The 16,736-nt window shown below is 38.6% G+C and overlaps 1 protein-coding gene across 2 annotated transcripts in view; it reads right to left on the reverse strand.

Annotated features, from left to right (window-relative positions):
- NFIB (nuclear factor I B) overlaps positions 1-16,736 on the reverse strand; it is a 174,279-nt gene that overhangs the window by 3,143 nt on the left and 154,400 nt on the right. Inside the window, exons 11-12 of one of the 2 annotated variants that reach the window (XM_068928890.1) lie at positions 14,345-14,433; positions 2,516-3,332 (exon numbers count right to left, since the gene is read on the reverse strand). In XM_068928890.1, coding sequence (XP_068784991.1) covers positions 3,203-3,332; positions 14,345-14,433 — 219 coding nt within the window. In that variant the 3' untranslated portion in view covers positions 2,516-3,202. Of the gene's footprint in view, positions 1-1,874; positions 3,333-14,344; positions 14,434-16,736 lie in introns of those variants that run through there. The other variant, XM_068928891.1, reaches the window with a different exon arrangement.

Genomic DNA, 16,736 nt, shown 5'->3' on the forward strand with positions numbered 1-16,736 from the left:
AGCCTAGGCGGACACCTTGCTAATGGTACTAATCAAGGACTGTCCGCAGCACACACCTGCGCTTCCTAACTGCTCTGTAACAGTGATGTGCTGAAAGGGCAATACATTGGTCATTTTACCAGGTCACAGCCTGAGATATCCTCAAGGTGGGCCTACTACCTCTCCTTTACTCTCAACAGCCATTTACTTAGTGAATGAATTCACTTACTATGGGGCTCAGAAAAAGAGCAACATAAAGTTGATTTTTTTTTTTTAGTTTATGCAATTTAGCTACATATAAATCTTAAGGATTTTCTTTTCTACAGCTTCTCTTGTGGTGCGGCGGTGCTCCCACCACGGTCAGGAGGTCCCAGGGCCGGAGACGGAGCCAGGGCCGCCCCGCAGTGTGAGGCTCCAGGGAAACCTCTGAAGCGTAGGGACAGCCGCCGGGGCTGGATTATCCCACAGGGAGCCCCTTTTTCACCAGTCTGCTCCCTCCCTCACTCACACCCCAAAAAAGGGATGTGCTCTGAAGGAAAAAAGCACCCTACCCTATGCCAAGCTGAGCGTCTCGGGGATCCCCTGGTGTGTAAAAGGTCTCCAGTGACAGGCTCACTACTGATCCGCAAGTTCTGACTGCACTGGAAATAAACCTCTATTTACATCACAACCTAAACCCGCACGCTCAAAACCTCCGTTCGCACTGCAGTCCGGAGCTCCCTGTCTGACCTGCTGCCTACGAAGACACTGAAAGGCAGAAGGCTGCAACCCATATGCTGTGTGCTAACAACCCCCCCACCAAAAAAAAAGTTTGACGAAGACAAAAAAAAGAAGGCTATTTACCAGTCATGTAGACGAAGGGAGTCAAATTCTCTGCAGGAACAACTCCAGAGTCAACTGGAGTCAATGGAGTTACGCCAGCAAAGATTTTGGCCCTGTATGTGCATTTCCTAGACAAAGCAAACATCTTTGTCATTCTGAGCTAAAAACATCTCCTGCAATGGACACTTTAGGATGCAGTATCTTTGCCAGAATGGAAAAGTGTTCATTTCACTGTGGGTCTTGACCTCTCTCTTTCTTTTTCTCTCTCTTAGAAAAAAAGAAATTTAAAGTAAAACAATTTCCTCAAGTCAAGTCTGCCTCCAACAGAATTCATTATTTATTTTTTAAATCCAGAAATGATTTCAGCTTGCACCCCAGGTGGGAAGTTAAAAAGAGGGAACCGATTTGAAAGTTTGTCACAGTAGGCAGAACAGTCGCTTTGCAGCCCTTGCCTGGCTAAGGGTGCACTGCTTCACAGCTACACTGTAAAGTGTTAAAAATCCTCCCCACCCACCCCAGAATATATATATATGTATAAAAAAAAATCCCCTGTCCATCTCTCAGTACACAAAAGGACCTCATCACACTGCAAAAATAGCAGTACCCACTTTGGTCAATTAAAACAAACAAAAAAAGCATACATTATTCTTTTTTTTCTTTTAAATCTGTATACTTACCTATAATAACCAATACAGCTAAAAGCACTACCTACATAGGCAAAACTTGGTATTGCATAATTCGTATAAATTTGAACCCCCTCCCCCCCAAATATTAATTGGAAGATGAAAAACATGAAAGGTTAATAGAAAAAACACCAAAATACTGAAAATATTGCTGGTCGATTACAATTTTTAAGCGGCAACTATACACAGCCATGATATGCTTTATAAATGTGAGATAAAGGTATAACTGTCTAAAAAATCCATGATGTCACACTTTTTTCCCATCTGGAGTACAAAATATTTTGTCATAAAAATGGTAAAGATTTAAAATGATAATAAATGCAGCAAAACAAGTGTAGTGATGTCAATTTTTTTGTGTTTTTTGTTTTTTTGTTTTTTTTCCATTTTTTTGATTTCAAGGCAAGGCACGTAATGTGGACATTATATCTTCGTGCAAATCAGGATTACTGGAAAGAGTATTTTAATCGATTATTTTTTTTAAAGAGACATAGAGGCAAAATTTGTCTACCCATGCACATTATATTTCTGTCAATGTGTGAGATTTGTGGAACAAGGCTAATCTCTGAAAGCACCATGCAATGTTTCAGCACCCTGTGATTAGACCTACTTTGAGAGTGCATTGTTTTAAATATAACGTATCCCCATCCTGGTATTACCAGTTTGTAAACGGTAAGCTTTGTCCTAGCGGCATGGATTTGCCTATCTCTTTGTCTCTATGATGCAGATTTTACAAAACCATACATAAACCCTAAGGGTTCTTGATGCAAGCAGTAACTTTAAATAAATAAATCCTACCCCTCTGTGGAGGCAGCAGCTAACCAACATAAGTGCTGTGTTTCCAATGATTTCTTCTTCTCAATGACATGATTTGTCTTGATTTAATGCCTTTTAATGCCCTCAAAAACTGAGGGGAAAAATAAATTTGTTCAAAGTAATTTTAAATTCTTTCTTTAATCCCCTCAATTTAGAGTCCAAGGGCTGAAGGACTTATAATGATGACCCCTTAGATATGATTTTTCAATTGCACTTGCCTCTGTAAGTGTTTCTTTAGCGGGGAAAATGTTCATTTTCTTTCTTTCTGTTTTTACTGTTGCATGAGGAGATAACACTTTCACCTGCGTAGAGGCATTTCTTCCATAGAGCCCGTGTGTTCATTACTGACTTTGAAAATTTCAAACTGGGTAACACACTAGAAAAGGCTTGGTGAAGGGCCAAAGTTTAATAAATCCATACTGATAACTAAAGGCTACAGAGCTTATTTTTAAAACATCTAGAAATCAGAGTGCTGAGAAAATGACTGGCTCACAGCCCTTGTCCTCCTGCAGCTCTGTTGCTGCCGCCTAGCCTTTGTTTTGTGAGATAACCAGGAATAGTGATCCCATGCGTAAACAACAAGAATACTAAACCAATAAAACTAGCTTATCATGCAAATATTAAGGCATCTAGAAAGTCAGTTAAAATATATTGTCAGAGACAGAACATCTATTTCCCAGCAGACTTCATATAACAAAGGCTACTTAGCAGGGGCTGCATTCTACCCATCAGTGAAATATCATCGACCCTCTGTATGTCATTACAGTTTCAATCGTAAGGGATTTAGTGATTGTAAGTGCTGCAATTGCTGGTCTATTTTTCTTCTTTCTTCAGGTTCGTTTCTCATCTTTTCTTCCTTTCTTTTTTTCTTTTTTAATTTTGCTTTTATTTCTTTTTTTTTTCCCTCAGTTGCTTGTTTCTGCTTGAAGGAAAGGCTCTCCGATTATGTTCAAACCATAATTTGGGACGTTTGTCGGCAGGATTGGTGTCCTATTTGATACTTGAAAAGGAACCAAGCTAGCCCAGGTACCAGGACTGTTGAAAGGGGGAGAAAGAAACAAGGAGAGAGAAAGAGAGAGAGAAAATGAAACACAAATTAAGCATGTTGCAAAAACCGGAAGACAATGAATGTGAATAAGAATTAAAGCAATATTCATTATATTCATTAAAAGAAGGAAATAAATTTGTGAATATCACCTGAGCTTCAACTATACAGTTTTCTTTGCAAAAGCATGATTTGCTTGAAGAAAAGTAATTCTGCCAGTCTCAATTGCAAGTAGTGTCACTATTGTCTTTCTTACACTAAATTGCTTGTTTATCTATAAAAAAATTCCAGACACAAGTGCACAGAGCAGCTACAGCTACACCATATATTTGACACCACACAGGACCAACAGATATTATTTAAGAGCTAGCTAATGAAATTCATTACAGTGTACAAGTTAGACTGCTCCTTTCAAGAACACACACACAAAAAAAGGTTCAGTGTTTAAATTCTCTGTGCGTTTTTCTACTCTCTTGCAGTCCAGCAGTTTATCCTCTCTCAGATCACAAACCGTGCCTCTGAGCTGCAGAACAGTAGAACAGACAGCTTGGACTAGAAGAGTTTTAATATCGGAAAAAATATTTTTTTCCAGATATTTTTTGAAAAATATAAGTGCCTAAGGAACATGGGATAACACGGAGCATGTGAACACCTGAGGTTAGTGGTAGCAACGAGTCCCACAGATTCTTCAACTGAATCATGAGAAAGGAAACATTTTCAAAGACGGTTCAATGACTTTGAAGCTTAAATCTCTATTTCAAAAGCACTTATGTCACTGAGGAGTTTAGGTCCCAATGACACGCACATTTTTACCAAGTCCCGACTAGTAATAGGTGCAGGACCCACTATAAAGCATTTGCAAGATGGGCGCCCAAAGAAAGGAGGCCTGAGCGGCCTCTATTCAGTAGCCAGAGCAGACTCTGAGCAGCCTTTTACTTAGATGTGATCCTGGCAACTCAGAAATAATGGGCTTTTGAGAAAGTCTGGTCAAATTTATTCAGAAGGAAAATGGCATCATTATGTCAGCAATCATTACCAAACAAGTAAAAACAAAACTGGACACACAGTGTGCAAACACACGCTTCCCTCGCATTGTGTCGTATCGAATGTTCCTCCGCACCGGATACTTGCTCCTTGCTTGGAAATACACTCTGGGATTAGACTGATATGCTTCATGACAACACTTCCGAAATCTGAAAACTCTGTTATATTTTTGTGAGGGCTGGACACCACAAGTTTTCTTCCTTCCGTTTCTGTGGTCTCCCCCCTGTAGTACTCTCTCCCTGAATAAGTCTGTACGCTGCTGGGTAATGCTAGCAACAGCCATTAAGAGGAAGCCAGACCCTTTTAAACAACTAAATTTATATGCAATAATTACACTTCACTTGACAGATTTATGTAATCCTTTCAGTTGCTGCTGTGTGAATGCTGAAGAAAGGGGTCAACTTATTTTGTAAAATCCTGTAACCGTGTTCCTCAGGTGATTCATACTAGAGTTAATAGCAACAGCTCCTGTCATCTACTGCTGCTCAGTATTCTTCACCTTACTAAACCTGCTGATTTAGTATTTTGATTCCTAACAACAGCTCTGCTTTACACACCAAAACGTGGAAAAACTGGCAGCCCTGCCTATCTCAGTCATGGCCAAACTCCGAAGGGTGCAGGACTCATGTCATCCTTGAGGAATTATGAAAAGGACGGATACCCGAAGATGTCTGTAATATGTCTGAAGTAACAATAATATTCAACAGCTTTTCTTTTCAATTGGGCATATTCTTGAATGTTACCTGAAAATTCAGGGTTTTTTCATCCTTTTTTTAACAAAATACTTGATATATTTTCAAAATATAAGATCAGCTAATCTATTTGATTAAAGATTTTCCTTTTTTTCCTTTTTCCTATCCAGTTAACTGTTCCACATACATTAGTTTTTGTTGTTGAAGAAATACTTCCTTTTTGAAACTCAAAAACCATATTTCTATAACAAATGTTATAATAATGGCAAAGACTTAAACCCACTTATGCATGACAGATTTGTCCAACGTGATACTGGTTGTAAAAAAGTATTCAATACCAGAACATCTGAGGGACTTTATTGTTTCAACTTTTCTTCATCCTCCCTCACAACCTTTGTTTGAAAACGTGTTTCTTGTTTCCACCTCTTCGGATTTCAGTGATGCTAAGAAGTAAATTATGAAATAACAACAACAACAGAAATCATTTCAAAGTACAGGGATTTGTAAAAATAAGAGATAGTAATAAAGGAAAACAAAACAAAACAAAGAAAAGCAGACCTGTTTGTTTAGGATCTGCCTGAACACCTGCTCTACAGTATACACTGGATTTACAGCCCTGTTACACAGGATTTACAGCGTTCAGCCACTTTAAACAAAATATAATAGTGACTAAAAGAATGAAAATTTTGTATCAGGTCAACACAGTAATACATATGAAAAATATTTTTGTTGTGAGGGCTAGATAGACTACTTTCGGGTTATCTTTCTGGAGAATTACAGTGCACTTTAGTGGCTGGATGTTTATGTGACTTTTTTGTTTTAAAGTTGACAGCCTTCTAATGTCTACAGTGGATGATGGAAAGCAGTTAATGCTGATAAAGAACGAATTATTATTTGTAACAGCTTTCTTATCCAATTCTTCACACAGGGGAGACAGAGATCTTGGTATTTTGGAAAGTGCTCAATAAAAATAAATTGCAGCAAATGACTAATAGGACTGTCATGGCCATATGACTAACAAATTTAATATAGATATTTACTTAAACCTTTCAAACCTGCCATCTTATATTATGACCATGACAAAAATGCAGCGCGCAATAAATTTGTCAGTGCTGCTCATGAATTCTCAGGGAGGAATAAATCTCGCACGTTAACGCCGTGCAGATCCCAAATGAGTTTTATAAGCCCCTTACTCGCGGTGCGCTGGCCAAGCACCGGGGGACACCGACGGCTGCTACCTTCCAACCGCTGGAGGTAACGGGGAGCCTGACGGCGCCCCGGCGGCGCTGGCGCACAGATGCGCCGTTCCTGTGCTGTGCTTGGAAAAGGAGCTGCTCCTCAGGTGTCCCAAAGCCTCTGACCTACCCTCGTCCACCGGGCAGCAGCTAAGTCTCACCCGCAACAAGGATGGGCAGGATTTTCAAAGCCTGATGAGCTCAGTTTCTAATTTAGCAACAAAACTTTAGGAATTATCAAACCGCAGTTTGATGTAGCCGCATCCTGGGACACTGCGGTCCTGATTCCACCAGCAAGTATTTAGTACAAACCAAAGAGGAAACATGAGTCAAAATTATTGATATAAACAACGCAATGAAGCATTAATCATAGCTCAATGCTCTGAGAATGGCAGCGAGGCAAAGAATAACCAGAAATACAATACAGGCTTTGCTACGCTGCAAAGATACAGTTGTCTATACCACACTCCCACATAAAGTTCCCATAAAAATTAATAGCAAATTAGCTGAACTTTCAATTGCCATATGAGTCACACCCTGCTTTGCAGTTCCCTAGGGCTTCTGTGTGCAACCAAAAATAAAGCTAGTGCCCATCATGCAAGCCAGACTGAGAGCCCAGAAGATGAATATTCCCTCTCAATTTTCTCAAACTTGCTCTGAAGTGATCTTCTGTGAGAACAGGAGAGCTTAGTTTCCACCACAAAAAACATCTGTGGTTTCTCCACAGAGCTTCCTAGCAAAAGTTAAGCACCAGTAAATGCTAACTACACACGAAACTCTGTCGGGGGTTTCCTTCACCACACTATTTGGTGTTCCATGTAAGGCTCCAGTAAGCTTGCAGCCCTTGGTTTCAGAAAAGCAGGGGCAATGCTCTTTTCCCTGTTCACCAGGTGCCACAACACAGGGGAAGAGCAAGGTGCACCCAAGCTCTGCCTGCCGCCCGGTGTGCACAGGAGCTCGCTGCTCCTGCAGCAGCTAAAGGGATGTCCCTCTGCTCAGGTGCCTGTTCCTCCAGGCAAAAAAGCATTCTGCGTGTTCCTGGAAAAAAGCACATCTATTCCTCTCTCCAGCTCACTTTTCCTGAAGAAATCTGTGGAGCCCTGGGCTGATGGAGATTATAGTACAAATATCTGCCACTGAGAACATAAAATGAGACCTTCCCCCCTCCCCGCCCCGCCAAACCTGCTCTACGCTCATGAGAGCTATGTCTCAAACAAAATTACAAGAAAAATAACATTAGACATTGCTTACAGTTACCTGTGAGATTCAGACCAGTAGCCCTTGTGAGAGAGACTGTGGTTCACAGGACCACCTTCCTGAAGCCCTATACCTCTGAGTAATTTTACTAGCACCGACAGTGTTCTCTCACCATATCTGGATTAACAATATCACATGTGCTATACAGGCATCACTCGCCTGTCTATCCACAGCATGTATAATTTGTTTATCCATTCAAATGTAATAAAAGAGCAAAGAAAAACTCTACAAGTGTCCTAGAGGGTTAACATTCTCTGTTACAGCTTTAACATATTAATTCAATCAAGGTTTCTGCCATGAGATCCTTCTAAAGATAATAACTCCTCTTTCAAGAAACTCTGATTAAGATATTACTGGAACAGACCACAAGCAGTACCAGTATTAAAGGTATACGCAGTCTACTTTTCAGATTATAATAGCATAAAGAGAATAATAAAGTCTAAAAAATGGGAAAAAAAACCCACAAATTCAATCAGACCTGAGCAAATCAGAAGCATTTTAGCATTCTCATTTTCCACCAGTTAATACCTTTTCAAAATTTTCAAAAACCTGTAAGAGTATTGCACCATCCACAAAAGAAAGTCTCCCATTAAATATACCTAAAACAGTATTTTCTTCTTGCAGGCTTACTGCCCTTTGCATGAACATACCAGCTTACCCAAGGTAAACCACAACATGCCAGGCCAGTCTTCGGCCGGAAGAGGAAGAAATGCTTTTGATGTTGACAGAAATGGCACAAGTGAGTCACCGAGCAAGGTTTTTCTAACTCTATATTAAGCAGTGCTCCTCCACAGAAACACAGGGAACTCTACCGTGTCAAATTGTTACGAACACATGAACTTTGGAAGAGCAATTGTGCTAACCTTGTGCCCTGGCCAAATTCCAACTCACACATTTCTGCCAAAAGAATAACCATCCCTCAACATCTACTTAATGCAGTAATTATGTTACTCTCTACACTACACTAGTATCTGCAGTTAAACAGCTGCCAAACGACACCTCCAACGTGGGTCTTTTTTCAAGAGATACCCTATTAAGTATATCTCTTCTTAGCTCAGGAAGACTTTCATAGTTTAGTTGGGCACATACCACCTATCTCACAAGCGGAGGAGGTGAAGACCTTCTGACTTGCGCCTGGAGGAGGGAAAGGGGGATCCTGCTGTTGTGATGCTGCATCTTTTCCCTGTAGACGTCTTTTCGTGACAGAGTGACAGAAAAGGTAAAGGGTCAGGGAGAGGCCACACAGCTGCCCGATATTAAAGAAAGTCCCCAACAGAAATAGGGCCCAGGGAAATGTTGTGCGCCGGTTCTGTGCTCCGGACCGCTTGTGCACGTGTGTCTGGTGCAGGGACGGGGCTGAAGGAGCTCTGCAAGCACACACGTGCACACAGGGGGCTGCAAACAGCCAGACACCCCACTCCCACAGAGCCAAGCCATGGAGAGTAAGGGCTCGGGTGACCAAGGACACCTGTGTCGCCTACGGAAAACAGCCTCCACACTTTCTGATAAGCTTACTGAAACAAATAAATAAGAATACAAAGAGGAGTGCAGGGATGGTCCAAAAAGAAAACAACCGTGGGAATGTGCAAAGGAAAGATTTAGAAAAGGGGCCTCCCTTAAATGTCCAAACTATTGTTTTTCTCTAAATCTAATGTGATTCTCTCTTCCAAAAATGTCAGTAGACATATCTGTAGACCTAATCACAGTAGACTTTTTACTTTTTTTTCCTAAATTTTTTAATTTCCAGTTGCAATTTGTTAGGTTCCATATCTTAGCACTTTTAAAAAATATATATAATGAAAAGTTTATTTATGGAATTAGCTTAATTAAATGCAGATAATCCTAACTGCAGGAAAAAAAATGCGTGTAATTTTACTGCTTCAAAAGGAACAACTGGAGTTAAGACGACCAAGCAGAAATCTGGAGTAACCAAGGGGTTAAAGATAAAGTTTACACTTGGGAATTCTCTGCAATATGCTCCTCCTTCCCTAACACTGCTGCCAAAAATCATCTGACAGGAAACGTAAGATTAAGTTTGTCCTACCTAAGTGAACAAAGAGTGCTCAGAACAGGCAACCAGTTTACTGCAGAGCGGGAACTTTTCTAATCCTGCTGGAATCTGCAGTACTGCTCAGAAAATATTACTGAAGTTGTTTTCTTTACTCTTAACATCTTGCTTCTGGATCATCTCATTTTGGTCACACTGCAGTTTTTGCTGCTTCTCCCAAAAAGGTTAACTTAAAGCTCCAAACATAATCATGTGGAAAATGGACATTATTGATTCCTATGGTCCATTGTTCCCCCATTCTAAGTCCCTGAAGTTCAAGTTCAATCTGGAATTACATCATGTCTGGTTTCTCCTGGTTACCAGACGGCTTGAGACGTGACCACAGCTACAGAAAAAACAAACAGCCTTCTTCACGCTTCAGCTCCCCTATCGATTCAAACATAAACTTTTTTTCTTTCTCTCAAGTATGCTTCAAGTATGGAGCATGGTTAATTTAGAGATTAAGTTCCAAATTAGATTATCTAATGGCATCTTAATGGATTGCTGACCCATTTCCTGTGGGATGGCAGCATGCAAGTCTGGACTGAATACAATTAATTTCTTAGGAAGTGTTCTGAGACGTTTGCCTAGATGGAAAGGAAACATAATGTTCTGCGCATCTTTCCCTATTACAGAGTTGGGCGAAACTATTAGTGATAGCAACTTTGATAAAAAACAGAAATCATTCATTAGGTTTTCCTTCTGTGAATACTTTTACCATCAACATAGTTTGGCATTTCTGCTCTTAAATTGCAGTGCCTGAATTGATACTTTCCTTCCAAAACTCTACAGAATGGGGGAAGGGGGAGTGAAGGGGGTGAAGGGGTTGTGAACCACTGCTCTGACAGGTGTCTGTGTTTGCCAAAATGCATATGCCAAAAGTAATGCGGTTGAATGTGTAACTTTAGTTGTTTTTGCTGGATTTAAAACACATGCAAGGTCCTGTGACACAAAAGCAATTCTTACTAATTTTCCCTCCCCCCCGCTTCTCCTTTCACAAACCAGAGATTATCCCATTTGACTGCCTTATCGGCACTATTATCATAACCTCAGAGCGGTGCTGGGGGAAAAGTGCTGCTTGGAAAGTCAGACATGTGAACACCCCTACAGCTAAAGCTGAGAAGGAAATTCAGCTCTGAGAATAAAAGTCCCCTCAGGAGCTCCAGGAACAAACCAGCTGTTGTACTGTACTTATGTGTCAAGATAACAGACTGAAGGCAGGAAATGCTAACCTAGTGCATTTTTTGCCTGGGTAGCGTCAATGTAATGTTAAAATAACAGTTAACCCGTAAAAGTAGCAAAGTAAGATTATTTTAAAAATAATAAAATAGAATAAAATAACAATAGTTAAGAATAAAAAGCTAAGAAAATTTGAGTTGAAATGCACATTTTGGCACTGAAAATTTGTTTACAGTCTGTGAAAGACTTGCAAATACTCAATATGCTATAAAAAAGTCCAGTCGTGCAGTCCTTTATGAGTTGTACCATTGGAATTAATATTCACGGAGTAGTGAATTGCTTGAGACCCTGGCTCAAGCTCATGTATCAGACTTGCCCCTGTCCCCAACTTTTTCTCATTCTCAGTCATGACTTAAGTTGACTTGTTGCATACACTCTTGCTCTCACACAGTGCCTGAGACTGTATTTTCCTAGTTGAGCCTAATTTCACCCTCACCTTCTGTTTCTAGGAAAACAAATTCATCACAGAATTGCAGATATGGAAAAAGAAGTTGTTTTTTTTTTAATAGGTTTGGGGTAGCTCTTCCATCTGCATAGCAAAAATTGACATAAGTAGTCCTATAGCACTTGAGACCTTAATTTAGTGATGTACTTAAATGTTCAGAGTTCAGCAGATATAATAAAATATATACCAGAAACCCTCTAAATAAGCAATTAAAAGTTTGCTTCTAGCTGGAAGGAGTACCAGGAACAGAATAAAAATTACTTCCAAATATCTTACCAAATGCTTGGGATTTTTTTTTTTTTTTAGGATGTTTAATAAAAGTATTTTCTTTAAAGACACCAGTACACTGAGTGCAACTAAGCAAAGTATTCAGCTAGTTTTTATTATGACTGTCTATTACAATTGTACCACTTTGGAAGAAAACAGTGCACCAATGACTTGAGGGATTTTGTTTGTTTGTTTGTGTTTTATTCAAATACTCTCTTTTGGCCACTGCCCATTCTTTTGCACAGGGATCACCACTGACTTGTATCTGGGACTGCAAATGACAACGGATACATAATTTTATAAGAAAAGAAAAACTTAGCAAATTTATTTTGAAATCTAGATACCATTCTCCTTGTCAAGCATGACAGGGAGCTACCAATAAGAAAATGGACACAAAAATAGCAGAGTTTTTATTATCCTTCTCTCTCCCCAAGACTTTGAGGTATACGTCACTGACAATGCCCCAGCAGAAAGCTTTCGACTTGGTCACCTCCATTACCTGATTTCTGTACAGACTGGACAGGTAGTATTCAGGTACTGCCAACTCTTTGGCCTTCTTGAGGTCAACAAAATTTCTGGAAATTTAAAATAATTGCAAAACCCAGCTGTAAAAAATGAGACTGAGTACCATCTGAATGCATGCTGCAACTTTGCGGGAATACATTTATGAAACAGTTTTGTGGTAGAAAATTTGACTTTCTGAACTAGAATATATTTTTTTTGCCACTCAGCAACAATTCCTTTCTGGAATGCATCCTTCCTTTCAGTGTTATAAAGGCTTGCTGCCCATTAATCTGCACATGAACCATTTTGGTTCTTAGACCCTCACTTGCAGGGGTGAGGGTCTTGTATTCTTCAATACTTGAAGAATAATGCTGTACTCCAAGGCCCAAATTCTAAAAGTTATCTACTTAGGGAGAACTATGACAATGCTTCTTTGCCCTTGAAGTCTGTGCTCAACTCAAGGTCATGCAAGCATGGCCTAGACATGGTCAGCAGATGCCCATGGGAAAATATGTGCCAAAGCACATCCAGGAGCAGTGATGTATGGGTAGGGTCAAGCAGGCAGGTAGCATCTGGACAGTTTTGCGTATAAAGGTGGGAGGATCATGCAACGTGCCTGCATTCATTATCAAAGGTTTCTCGGTCATCAGCAAGAAATAATTCCCCCCCACACACCTTTCCTTTCTTTTCAGAATTTACACCCAAGGATCCTGTGTGATGGGTATTAAAAAATAGAATTCACACAACACTGGGTCAGTGCTTCAGCTGGTGTAAGCAGGCATTGCTTTAAAGAGGGGTCAAGAGCAATGACTGATTTAAATCATTTAAGGATGTTTCTAGATAGGCAGTTGTGAGATAATTTACTAACTCATGTCAGTGGGCTGAGAAAGCAACACCCTTTGTAGTGGGAGAATAAATCATCCCCTCTGCGCTACATTAGCTCCGTTTGGATTCACTCTTGACAGTGCATTGAAAACTGTGCCAGTTACTGCATGGCGGGGATTTATATGGTGAATCACAGCCCTTGAGGAATTGAGGTGAATCCATTAGCTAATCTTCCATAGTGCCACTTAATCTATAATGGGCGAAATGACTACACTGTGCTTTTCCACGAGAATTCTTCCAGATTTTCAATACTATTACACAAAAATTGCAGAAAGTGTGTGCAGTTGACTAAGGGAGTCACTGCCGACAGGTCAGTAAAATAACAATGTTCAAGGCATTTTAACTTCGGATTTGTAAACCGTACTTAAATTTCAAACTCCATAATTATGCTTCTAAGTCAACACTTAAAAATCCCAAACTTTCTAGCGATCCATAGCACAATACAGCACATCGTGAAGCTTTTTGTAAAGATTTTATGTATTCACACTCACACTCACATACATACTTACACAAATTATCTAGAAGTTAACTTTACTGTGATCTGTAACCAAATGTTCAAGAAGTATTTAAAATTATTTTGAGGGAGCAACTAGCTAATGCTTCATTTGGTAGGGTCCTGACTTGCAGGCTTTACACTGCATGTACAATCGCTATTAGGTGCTGAGCGTTACTGAGAACGCTGCACGTCAAAGAGTTAAAAGACTGATGTACCACCTAATAATACTTATTTATTTATACACCTATTTAGATACTTATTCCCCTACTGTTACCATAACTGATGACAAACTAACAAAGATAAAAGACAATAATGTGTAATTGATTAATGTACCAAAAGTTAAGATTTTTAGTATACAAAAATGAATTACCTTTTACAGAGATCAGTCCTAATTATTTTGTCATTTAGTTTAAAATGGTTTATATCTTACCTTCATGCAGATGCTAAATCTACACCAGCTGATCAGTCATAAATGTCTCTATGGATAGTATACTATTCATTGCTCAAAACACCACCATCGCACAAATTTATTGTTTTACTCATTTATATCTTTAATAACACCATCTTTTCTTTGGAGTAACCACTCATCACCAAGAAATATGACTGTTAATTCCCGAAAATCACATTTCCATTTTTAAAGCCTAAAATCAGTACTCCTTTAAATTTACAAACTCTTTGCATTTGACAGCACAACATTGTTGTTCTAGGTGCTTAACTAAGGTAGTTTCTAAGTTAAATTTACATTAAAGACAATCTGAATGGGTATTCAAGAAATGCACGTTTTGTTCAAATGCCGACAAATATTCCTTAGGAGGCCTGTTAAAACAGATACTGTAGCTCAATGTAACTTTTTTAGATGTGGTGTAGGGGTGGAAATAATTAAAATGTTACCTTTGCCAAGTAATTCCCAATGTATCCTCACTGGCACTGGGGTATAAATGCCTGCCGTTTTGATTCATGGTCCAGTCACAAATCCTCAGCTGTCAATTGAAACCTAGCAGTCAGATATGGATCGAGCAGTACTACAGTTTTTAGTATTTAAATGAATACATGCAAACTAGTACTGTACATGGCAAAAGCCTTACTTTCCCAAGAAGTAACTTTAGAAAAGAAAACAAACAAAAATAACTTACTGGAAAATAAATGCCTGCAGATTTGCTTAAGATAATGCTACTTTAATATACTCCTCTATTAATAAAGCATAAAGAGTAACTAGTGTTTAGCACATAACAATTAGCCGTTATTAGATTACAAACTGAGCTGGAATAAAAGAAAATGTTAATATTCAATAGTGAAATATTTTAAGAAAGAAAATCAAAATGCTGTTTTCTATATGCAATGCTCTAAATAATGTGCATTAAGTTAAGGTCAAATATAATCAATATCTCAAAGCATGCATTTGGTGAAACACAGAAGACATGCAATTTATAGTGAAATTGCTCAAATTACACAAACTGTATGTCCTTATCCTGCTATTTAAGAAGGGTAAAAGTATTCTGTAATTGAAGTTTATTAATTTAGTGTTACTCAGAGTGGTTTTACTTAGTAAGAGGTGATAAGATAATCTAACCTTGTTCTAGACTCAGAATGACAGCATTTAAAATATTTTATTACATTTTACTATAATGAGGAATGTACTAAATGTAAGCTGAAACAAATTCTTCCCAGATCCTCAGATCATCAGTTCTGCCTTCACAGACTGTTCACGTAACCCTATATAGCTCTGTTTGTTTAACAGCTGCCCTATAGTGCTAGCAGATTTATTGAAAAGATACACTGTTTATTTTAAAGTTTAAGAAAGTAAACTTATCTGGCTTGTGAAGAAAACATACAAAAAGCATACATTTCAATCTCTGTATAGTCATATGGTATATAAATTACTGTACCATTTTGTATGATACAGCACTCTGAATTGAAGATAACTGTTGCCGAGTTTAATTGCATTCAACACATTCTAGTTTTCTCTATCCATATTCAGAGTCTTCAGGGTGCACAGGCTACAGCAAACAAACTAAAATAAATTATTTTCACAGGAGCACAATTAATTACAGTCTTTTCCTGACAAATACATATGCTAAGGACAAGACAATATTGCAAACCTGACCCTGTCTGGCTGTTACACTCATAAGCTTCCTGCTGTTAAGGACTGAGAAATGGAAATGTTAGTCTCTGATGTTTTCACAGGGATTGTTTCTTGTTTGTTATCTAAAGAACTCTAAGGGACCTTCTAAAGGCCATTAAAAGCATGACTAAACCACATGAAATTAACCAGAAAAGGAAACATGCAGTCAAAAAGTTTGCTAGAGGTAACTGTGAAGAATACATTAAATATGCTTAAAGAAAGGGTAAGTAAATACTTGGTATATTCACTTTATAAAATGATATCATAAATCAGATTTTAATTTTGAAGACATAGGAAAATACATTAGCTCCATTACTCATTGTGCAGGAGCTGTATTTCTGCTACAACCCTTAAGAATGTGTCATAATTTTCATTGCAGAGGTGTATTTTAAAGCCTTGTAGCTTAGTTATAAAACTTCCAGCTGAAACATAAGACCTAAATATTAACAAAAAAAGGGTAAATCTATGAATAAATACTCTTTGGTTGAGTATAAGAAATGCTAAAATCCCAAACTTAGTGCTACCACATGATTTTATGCACTTAGATTTAACTCAAAATCTGGTAAGCACTCAGTTTGCAATAGAACCTCATTGCACTTGCTATTTTAGGAAAACAATACAGGGTGGATACATTACATCTTAATAAATTAGCTATTAAACTAAGTAGTGATATTCTTCCCACAGTTTGTATGAAAATTTTCTCGGTGTACAATTAATATCTTAAATTTATAAATAAAAAAGATCCAAAAAGAGCTTTTCAAATCTATTTCATAAACATTAGTAATGGCATACTGCATATTATATACACTCATATAAACTCCAGCACATATACATCTAAATACGGTAATGATAATTATGGAACATTTTAAAAACATGCTGTACACACATACCCACATGTATATAAAGAGTCATTCTACATCAGATCTACAGGTAGTGTAAACTGTACCAACCATGCCCTACTTGTGCTAATGACAACTACATGAAAAAATTGAAATCTGAAAGAGGGCAGGTTCTCTGACAAGCCTGGGACTGCATCGGCTGTGTTGAAAATCATCTTCCCAACACCAAAATCTATTGCTCCACACTCCTTGGCAGCCTCGCAGAACTGCCATTTTGTTTTTAAAAGCTAGCCTGCCAGGAAAATATTTTGTCTTCCTGATG

This window comes from Struthio camelus, chromosome Z (assembly GCF_040807025.1).
Source record: "Struthio camelus isolate bStrCam1 chromosome Z, bStrCam1.hap1, whole genome shotgun sequence".
In the NCBI taxonomy this organism is placed as follows: Eukaryota; Metazoa; Chordata; class Aves; order Struthioniformes; family Struthionidae; genus Struthio; species Struthio camelus.